The following is an 11,131-nucleotide window of genomic DNA, read 5'->3' on the forward strand; positions in this document are numbered from 1 at the left end:
TACATGTGTGTATATATATATGTGTGTGTATGTGTGCGTGTATGTATTTATGTGTGTACATGTAGAAAGTTGGAGAAGAAGGAGCAAGTGGAGAGAGAGAGAGAAAGACATCGCTTCTGTTCGAATCTGCCTGAGATTATGGAGCACTGATGTATGTTAAGTGGATGGTTGTGTATGTGTATGTGTGTTTGTTTGTACTTGCGAGTGTGTGTGTGCGTGCGTGCGTGCGTGTGCGTGCGTGCTGGTGTTGTTTGTCTGCCTGCTCGCCTAAAAACACAATTCATGCATTTGCGAAACCATTAGAGATTTTGATATGCTGACTGTTTGTTTGCTTGTTCATCTCTTTGTCTGTCTGTCTGTCTGTCCATCTGTCTGTCTGGTTTTCTGTCTGTCTGGTTTTTTGTCTGTCTGGTTTTCCGTCTGTCTGTCTGCTGTGCGGTTCAGTGCATCGTTCTGTTTTGTACTGCTGGCTGCGAGTGTACTTGGTGGTGAAAACTCGGAAATTTCGACGTGTTTCCTGGAAACCGTATTTCATACATCGGCACGTTTGTGCCTGCTTGTTTGTGTTTGTATATGTATGTCTGTATGTGTGTATTTCTGTATGTGTAGGTTTGTGTGTGTGTGTGTGTATGTATGTGTTGGTATATGTGTTGTGTGTGTATTTGATGTTTTTGTACTGCATTGTGTTTTATTTCATTGAGTGTGTTGGTTTGATTTGATGTAATAATGGCAATATTAATAATGTAGAGATGTTTATAAAATCACTAAACATTTAATGTCCTAGGACCTGGAATAACATTATTAAGAATGGTTTAATTTAATTTAATTTAATTCTGTGATTAATAATTTAATAAATTATATAAGAAATGTATTTGCATCATGAAATTTATGTTCTCTATCTATAAACAATTTCTGTTGATATTTTTAATGCGATTATAATTATTTATGAAACATTATTTTTTAGTTAACTACCTTTTGTTTTATTATCTGTTATTAACATACTAACAACTAACAATATTTGATATTAACCACAAAACTCTGAACATATTTGTCTAGGTGGCTGTGCTAGATGAGCCCATTAGGGGCTCAATCACATTCATCCTGTCTCTTATTTATTATCTGTAATTTTGAGGAGCAAATAAAAAAATTTCGTTTCATATTATTAAAGTCTGAAAATGAACGTATTATTTAAACGTGTGTACGTGTATGCGTGCACGCGTGTGGATGTGTGTATGTATGTGTATGTGTGTATGTGTGTGTGTGTGTGTGTGTGTGAATTTAATTTGTTTTCTACTATGCATGCACTTGAAACTAATAATGCACGGGCATACAAATTGGTTTTGTATCTTTGTAATCGTGTTTTTAATGCCTCGTATATATGTATGTGTGTGTTTGTTTGTATGGATGTTTGTATGTATGTATGTATGTGAGTGTAATGTGTGTACGTGTGGGTACGTGTGGGTATTCGTGCATTGTGAAATGCGTGGAGCTTGTATTTAGTCTGCGTTGCATGCCTGCGTCGATCTCTCTAGCGTGTGTGTGTTTGTATGTCGGTGTGTGTGTGTCTGTGTGTGTGTGTGTCTGTATGTTGAAGATGAGGGATTGTGTTTCTTGCTCTTTGGTCAGTTGATCATGATGTTTTTTGTTGGTGATGTTGGTGATGATGCTGTTGTTGTTGAATGATGACTTATGGATGATACAATGATATATTCATGAATGATACGTACACACTCACAAAAATTTATACACGCATACAAACAAACAAACAAACAAACATTCCAAAATGCATGTGATGAAAAATGCAGAAAACAATGTCAACAGTGCAGTTTATAGATATTGACAGTTGACTTTCTCTCTTCCATTATTGCATTACGCATGCGCGCGCACACACACACACAAACACACACACAAAAACACACACACACAAACAAACACACACACATACGTACACACTAATGTTTATTCATAATGTACAAACATGTTAATTTTGTTTTAAATGTAGTTTTTCAATAATATAATTATTATGTTGTATTTGTATGTACCGTAATTTATTCCATTGATATAATTTTTCCATCCATCCATCCATCCATCCATCCATCCTTCATTCATCCTCAAAATAATCTCCTGTATTACAGATGCCAAGAGAGAGTGAAACAATTTTATCAGGGACCACGGAGCATTGCTTAGCTACCAAAACAACGAACGCCACTACTACTGCTGCTACTCCAGCTACTACAGCCAACACTACTACTACTACTACTACTACTGCTAGTACTGCTGCTGCTACTACTAGTAGTTGTAATACTTCTATTACTACATTTAATAGAGAAGATTTTACTACTTCAGATAACTTGTTAGCGTCGTCTTCGAATCTGTCATCAAATTTGTCAGTGGCTTCATCAGTGGCTTCTGTTTCAGAAATCGTTGTGGCGTCATCGTCTTCCTCTTCATCGTCGTCGTCGTCATCATCATCGTCGTCGTCATCAATTTTCAATTTGCCTACGCTGTCAGATCTTGCACCGTCGGCTATCGCTGGAATAATACCATCATCATCATCATCACCATCAGTTCTGTTTTCTTCATCTTCATCATCATCTTTTTCGTCATCTTCATCTTCACCATCATCTTCTTCTTCATTTTCTTCTTTATTCCCATCAGCAACCTCGTTGGTGTCATCACCATCCAGGACTCAACTGACAACGTCATCATCATCTGCAGTGAAGTCGTTAGCATCACCATCGCCATCAACGTCATCGTCCTCATTATCAGCAGCAGCAGCAGCAACAGCAACATCATCATCATCATCTATGTCTTCCTCGTCTCCATCGTCGTCGTCATTAACGTTATCAGTAGCAGCAGCAACAGCCACGGCAGCAACGATTGTGGCTACTACTACAACTACGCTTATGCTGAATATGACGTCGCCACAGAGTGATATAAACCAGACAAACATCACGACCACTACCAACAACATCAACAACAACAACATCAACAACAACAGCAACATCAACAACAACAGCATGCTGATTAACAATGCAGTTAAAAGCAGCAGCAGCAGCAACAACAACAAAAACGACATCAATAGCTACTGTAACAACAATAGCATCAGCAATAATAATAACAACAACAATAATAATAATATTGAGTCATTATCATTGGTGACGTCATCTCCATCGTCATCATTATCAGCAGTCCCAGCGTCGCCATTGATGACGTCACTGTCGTCCTCGCCATCTTCATCATCTTCAGTTCAAATGGTAAGAATTTTGTATTTTATTTATTTATTTACCATGCTAATTGATAGTTCGGCGATGATAATGAGGATGGCCATAATCATAGATGCCATATGTGTTTAGTTTAACCTCTGGCTATATATCACGTAATGTGTGTTTTAGTAATACGTATATGTTTGTTTGTTTGTTTGTTTGTGTGTGTGTGTATGTGTATGTATGTATGTTTGTGTGTATGTATGTGTGTATGTATGTTTGTATGTATATTTGTTTATGAAAGTTTACAAACATAGATAGACAAACTCGCAAAAATTTAAGAGGCTCACAAAAAATTGATGCTTATTACCTCACGCTCTTTGTTATACACACATACATACAGAGGCATAAATACATACAAACATACATACATACGTACATACACACATACATACATACGTACATACACACATACATACATACGTACATACACACATACATACATTAGCGTTGGTTGCGTGTGTTGCATACGTTTGTATATAATGCTTGCTGCTTGCCTCGCCTAGCGACTTTAATTGAAACCTAATACTCAATAAGTAATGCGAGTGATAATTAACATTGTGATGATGACGACGACGATGGTGTTGCTTGCTATCATCATCGTCGTCGTCATCGTCTTCATCTTTCCATCAAATGGTTTGGAGATTGAGACTTTACGGTTATTATGCTGGCCTGATTTAATTTTGTACATTCCTCCATTGCATTCAAATACTACCATCTTTCCAGTCATTCCCTTTTTCATTGGCAGTGATTCCATTTTGTAAGATTTTTCTTAGTGAACAGCCCACCCAGCCCAGAGGAATTTAAATCCATTGTAATATTTTTAAATTTAGATTATATTTAATAACTAAGTATTCTTGCTCTCATATTCATGAGAAACTGTCATTTTGACGGTGGTTTCTCAATTTCTCAATTGACTGATTTCATCTCTCTCTCTCTCTCTCTCTCTCTCTCTCCCTCTCTCTCTCTCTCTCTCTCTCTCTCGTGTTTTAATTACTTTTTGCAGTTTCAGTTTCACATTCGTTTTCATTTTTGAATTCCTTGCGTGGTTTTAACAAGCAAATTTCCTGGCTTCAGCCTTCGGGGAAATAAAATTTGAAAACTGAAAATAATAATATCTCATCATTATTATTTTTTATCATTGTTATTTCTATTGCTTTTGTTATTCTTTGTTGGTTATCAGCTCCTGTAAATAAACGAAAGGGTATTATTAAATAGTGCTAATGTGTTGAGCTTGTATGTATGCGCGTGTGTGTGTGTGTGTGTTTGCGTGTATGCGTGCGTGCGTGTGTGTGTGTTTGCTTGTCTGGTTTGTTTACCATCATCACTAACAACACAATATACTATACTCGATGTTTGTTTTGTTGTTGTCGTTGCTTGAACTCTTGTTTTGAAAAAATTTTTTTTTTGAAAAAGGATCACGTGCCACCTCAGCAGCAGCAGCAGTTGCAGCAGTTAGTAGCAACTGTCGCAGCAACAGTAGCTTCTCCTCTACAGGGCCTACTGCCACAAAATGTCATATCTATGGATGGAAACATATCTACGCTACAGAAATCTGTCGCAATGACCCAGGATTTGGTCGCTCAGCAGAGTAGTTTGATGACTGAGCAGCAACAACAGCAAACTATCATCCAACAGCAACAACACCTTCAACAGATATTGCCATCAACAATTCAGCCACAGCAGCAGCAACAAACCATCCAGCCCCAGCAGCAACCGCAACAACAGCAGCAGCAACAAACAGCCTATCAACTGCCAGGTCAACAAACGTTTCAACTGACAAACCTAGGCCAGCTAATGCAGCCCAACTACCAGAACTTAGTAGCGCCATCTGCCACATTGTTCAATGGCGTTTTTTGTACTCCAGATCTGAGCAGGACTCAGCAGGTTTTTTCCAATTGTTTCCAATTCTTCCTGTCCATTTTAATTTTCATTTATTTATTTGTTTTTTCAATCTGATGCTTAAGAAATTTTCCATCTCGTCGATCATTCAAATGTTATTCATTATTCTCTACAGATCGATGCGTCGGCAATGGGCTGCCAGCAGTTTATAACAGCAGCTGGAGCGGGGGCTCAGTTTGCAGCTGCGGCCGGGGCGGGCACTCAATTTGCCGCTTCGACTGGTGGCCACCATCAGCTGCTACCACAGATGCAGCTGGTGCAGACGGGGCCCAATCAGTTTGTTCAGCAGCAGTGTATACAGCCGCATCCACAACATATTATGTTTCAATCACTTCCAGGTTTGTTTTTATCTCTCTCTATCTCTCTTGCTTTCTCTCTTTCTCTTTCTTTTATTTGTCTTTCTTTTTTGTTAATTATTAGTTTGGATATTTTTAATTTAGATTAGTTGATGGATATTTCCATTTTTCTAATTGAATAACCATGAAAGTTTTTATAAGAAATTGTAGCCACATTCTATTTATCACTGCCAACGACAGCCACGCTTCAAACCAATGGAGGGATAACCATTCAGCAACAGCAGCAACAACAGCAACCAACTCAACAACAATCTAATGTTGCAACGTTTCAACAACAACAACAACAAAATGACAACATGACTAAGACTCAAGCAATACTTCCTGCAACATCTCAGCAACAGTCTCAGCAACAGTCGCAGCAGACAATAAATTTGCAGCATCAGCAAAACATCTCATTCAGGTTCGCAGTTTCTGGGGCTTATGCCATCCAGCAGCAACAAACTATAAACAACAACAACAACAACAATACGAAAACCTTAGCAACAGTCCTTCCACAACAAACAAACATTAATGTTATCAATAACAGCAACAACAGCAACATCGTTAACAACAACAACAACAACGTTATATCATTCAATCAAAAACCGTTGCTTCAAAAACCACTTCAACAACAGCAGCAGCAACATCAGCAGCTTCAGCAGCAGCAACAACAACCACTGTTACTATCATCAATTGGAATGCTTACAAATCAGAACATTCAACAACAACAGCAACAACAACAACAAACTCAACAGCAACAAACCATATTTCAGCAGCAGCAGCAACAACAAAGACCGATTAATTTAGCAACCCTAAACCAAGCGGCACAGTTTACAATAGGTAACAATGGCACGCTCCGATTTGCATCAGCTCCAGCTGGCTTCATTACAAATACTGGCCAGTTAATGGGGACCACCAATCAGGCCGTCCTTAATCTCGGATCTATACAGGTTTGTCTGCCTCTGTCTGTCTGTCTGTCTGTCTATCTGTCTGTCTGTCTCTCCGTTGGATGTGCGTGCACCTTATGTGGCAATGAGTTTTTCGACCATGCAGTCATAAATACATACACAGAGGAGACATACGTACACTCACATCTACACACAAACACACACACACACACACACACACACACACACACATTCACACACACATACACACACACATTCACACACATTCACACACATACACACACACACACACACAGGTTCCTATTTTGAACCAACCCTTGTTGGTAGCCCCGCAGGGTGGGGGCACAACAACCCTCCTTGGTTCGCAGCCCCTCTACATAAGAACGGCTGATGCATTTGCAACTCAGCAGCAGCAACAGCAACAACAACAGCAACAAAATGTTCTTGGTACCATGCAACAACTGCAACCGATGCAACAGATTAAAAGTAAGTTGGTTTTAAGTGTATTTTTGGTCTTTTGTCATGTAGTTTTTTTTTTAATAATTTTGTTATGACGTTTCATTTGATTACCCAGACATCGCCAACATCGCCCCGCAAACGGCCGTTGTGAACCAGGTCACGCCCCAGCCGAGAAAGGGCTCAGACAAGTCGTCGGCCAGTCACTCTGGCTCCAAATCTGGCCACAAATCTGGATCGAGTAAATTGCAGAACATTGCAAAATCCATTTCAACCTCTTCAGCAGCTAATGCGGCTAATTCAGCTGCCACAACCAATCCGTCAACCAATGGGAATGCGAAACCGCCTCCTGCTGTTATTGTGGTGCAGCCGAAGCAGCAGAAGCAACTGAAGCCTCTTGCAACAGCAACATCATCATCATCATTGTCATCGTCGTCGTCATCATCGTTATCAGCAATGCCATCATCTTCAACATCATCATCATCATCATCAACTCCTACTGCTCTCAACTTATCTTCATCTCAAAGCGCTGAGTATCAGCAGCAGCAACAGCCTCTGTGTCTCGTCAACAACATCAACAACAACAACATTAGCAATGCCGTCACTCAGAACAGCATTGTGAAAACCGATGACAGTAACATTTATCCTGTCACCAAGCAAGAAGATGTCAAGCTTAATAGCTTTAACAGTAGCAACAACAATAACAACTGCAACAACATCTGCAACATGAGCATCATCAACAACAACAACAACAACACCAGCGTCAACAACAAAATGATTTTTGGTTCTCCGAAAGACAGCGATGATGACAACAAACTCATCATAGCTGAAGACCTATCATTCCATCATCAGTCTCCAACGACATCAACAGAGTCCTCACTACCACTACCACCACCACCACCACCACCAACAACAGCAGCAGCAACAGTAGTAGCAGCAGCAGCTGCAACTATGCCATCAACGACGACAAACACATCCCAACAGATGATGACAAACGCGGCGAAATGTGTTGTTGAAAAGAAAAAAGTCAGGAAGAAAAGAGTAACGAAGCCGAAAGTTTTGACCCACATTATCGAGGGATTCATAATTCAGGAGGCTACGGAACCTTTTCCGGTTTGTTGCTGTTGTTTTTGTTGTTGTAATGTTGTTGTTTGGTGGTAGTAATCCATTTGATTGATTGATAGTTAGTAATGTTCAAGCGATTGCTTTTCTTGGCGACGTTCGTATGTTCTAATGCCTCGTTAATGTTTTTAACGTTATTGATGCTGTTCCTACTTGCTGTTGATGTCGTCATACTGCATCATTAGCGTAGCAACAACGTCACATTAACAACTACGTCAACAACAACATCAACAACAACAACATCAACAACAACATCAACAACAACAACATGACAACAGGTTAACAAAACGAATCTAGTCGATAAGTACCTCTCTCCACACCTCAACAAGTCAACGACGTCAACATTTTCAAACAACAACAACAACAACAAGATGGATGAATCGAGCACGGAGGATGAAGAAACGATGATGGATGGAAGAAATATCGGCGCTGCTGCTGATGATGATGGAGGTGATGATGATGATCTTACTGAAGATGAGGGGGGTCCATTTGCAAAGAAACTAAGTTAGTTTTTGTTGTGTGTGTGTGTTTCTGTGTGTGTCTGTGTGTGTAGGTGGGTGCGTGTTTGATTTTGTGTGTGTGTGTGTTTGCGTATACGCGTGTTTTTATAAATAAAATTAAATTGAACTCTTTAGGATTGTCAGATACAGCGTTGAAAGACGACGTCAACAACAACAACAACAACAGCAGTAACAACGGTGCTTCTAACAACGATTCATCGGCAAATAAAAAGGAATTGAATGAGATGCTGAGCAACAACAATGCCCTCAACACCAACAACATTAACAACAACAACATCAGCAACATTATCGCTGGCTGTAGCACTCAACAGTTCCAGCTTCCTTCCTCCTTAGGTTCCAGTGGCACGCATTCAGCTGCACTACACATTGATCAGAAACAACAACATCTTTACCACTCTCTACAACAACAACAGCTACAACAACAACAGCTGATCCAGACAAACAACAACAACGTTTTCACTATCGCACCAATGAAGAATAAAGGTATATATTTTTGTTTGTACAAACCCACACACACACACACACACACACATTACAAACATATATACACGTATACGTACATACAAACAAACAAACAGACAAACAAGCAAACGACATACACATAGTTTAATACACATACATACTTACATTCAGTCATTTGGTAAATTAATCCATAAAATCTATAAGAAAAAGTTTTTTAAAAATATTTTTCTTTAAAATTTCAGACGCCTCTCCCGCCATGACGATCGTCTGCGAGTTTTGTGGGAAGATGGATGTGGCAGCGAACTTCCCATCATCGAAGAGGTTCTGTTCTGTCTCATGTTCAAAGAGGTACAGTGCCTACAGCCAGAGGTTCAAGCAAGTTGCCGAAAGTTCAATGAATGCTTCCAATTCCGGCGACAGCAACAAACAGATTAGCATGATGTCAGTTGTAAAGGGCCCAAAGAGACCCCTCATGAAGAACACGCAGCAGACGGCCGTCGTTAACACCGCAACTGTCGTCGCTTCTGTGCACATCGCGCCGTCGCTAGCGTCATCGTCGTGCCAGCAACAACTGAGCAACGTTTTGCCTCAGCAGCAACAGCAGTCAAACAGCAGCAATTCGTACGTTAATTCAGTGCAGGCTTCAACTTTGAACTCCACCAAACAACAGCAGCAGCAGCAGCAGTTGCAGCAGCAGCAGCAACAACAACAACATACTCCAGTGAAGCAGCATCAAAATGATGACCTAGCAGGTGTCAACCTGCCAGACAAACCACTTTCACAGTGGTCAGTTGCCGACGTTTCTGCTTTTGTTGGCTCGCTGCCAGGCTGTTCAGCCTACGCCCAGGAGTTTCTGCAGCAAGAAATTGACGGGTCGGCCCTGGGCCTCCTTAAGGAGGACCACCTGATGACCACCCTCAACGTTAAGCTGGGCCCTGCATTGAAAATTTGCGCCGTTGTTAACATGCTCAAGACTGAATGATAATTGGTTGGGTTGCAGTTACATTTACAATGATTGAAGTAACATTCACGAGGATTGAAGTTACATTTACAATGATTGAAGTTACATTCACGAGGATTGAAGTTACATTTGAAATGATTGAAGTTACATTTGAAATGATTGCAATTTGTTATGGCATGCTGTCTTTTTCTCATGTTATTTTGCCATCAGTGACTTCTTAAATGTGTCTGTGAAACATACTTATCCTTCCCATATTTATTTCTTGCATGTGTGTGCATATATGTGTCTGTGTATGTGTGTGTGTGAAATTGTGAAAGGTAACTGAACAGACAGACAGACAGACAAATGGATGGATGGAGATAGTTGTTAGAAACATTTTATAACTATCTCAAATTTTTCTTGGTATTTATTTTTTTTTTCTTAAAAAATGATTAAAAATCAACGATATTTTAAAATTTAATTTCACTATCGGGCTTGTTTTATTTTTTTTTTTATTATGAAAAAAGTTGTCAATTGTTGTTGCTGTTGTTGTTGCTGCTGTTGTTGTTGTTTGCAAAGGAACTGTAGATTTTTTTAAATTTATTCTGTTTTATTTGAGTTGCTATTATTATTATTGTTTATTATTATCATCATCATCATTACCATACACTATCTCTCTCTCTCTTTCTCTCTCTCTCGCTCTCTCTCTCTCTCTCTCTCATTTATATACATATATATATATTTTACTTATATTTATAAATTGTGTGTACATATGTACATATGCTTAACCTATTCTCAATATGGTGTGTAGATTTATTCATATAATCGTCTGTTTATGAACATTTTCAATGAATTTTACGTACTTTTCGTTCTTGTATATTTCAAAAATAAAATTCGATTTGGAGATGTCATTTTTCGGGGGTTGATCAGTGAACTTCCTATATCTAATTATTTAGCGCTTCATAATTTATCTGATCTATGCGTTTAACCGTCGCTCCATTTTTAGTTGATTTAAAAGCAGCGATATTTTTCATCTTAAATTAGTGATATAACTACTCCGTTTTTTAGAAATGGATAAAAAACATACACAGTTTAGCACTAAAAATAGTTTTCCGGACGTTCCGGAAGAAAAACAAGTTTCACGTAGTTCGGCATCGTCAGCTAGCAATGTCAAAGTTGCAAAAAAATTACCTAGCAATAGATCTGGAAAAAGTTTTTC

At 39.1% G+C, this 11,131-nt stretch overlaps 1 protein-coding gene across 1 annotated transcript; it reads left to right on the forward strand.

Annotated features, from left to right (window-relative positions):
• Nucleotides 1-9,744: 9,744 nt before the first annotated feature.
• HELRODRAFT_128125 (hypothetical protein) lies at nt 9,745-9,945 on the forward strand (the record flags this gene model as incomplete). Its single annotated transcript, XM_009032630.1, has 1 exon — nt 9,745-9,945. A coding segment is annotated over one exon (201 nt), but the record flags the coding sequence as incomplete, so codon positions are not given.
• Between the last annotated feature and the right edge of the window lie 1,186 nt (nt 9,946-11,131).

This window comes from Helobdella robusta (genome assembly GCF_000326865.2).
Source record: "Helobdella robusta unplaced genomic scaffold HELROscaffold_85, whole genome shotgun sequence".
In the NCBI taxonomy this organism is placed as follows: Eukaryota; Metazoa; Annelida; class Clitellata; order Rhynchobdellida; family Glossiphoniidae; genus Helobdella; species Helobdella robusta.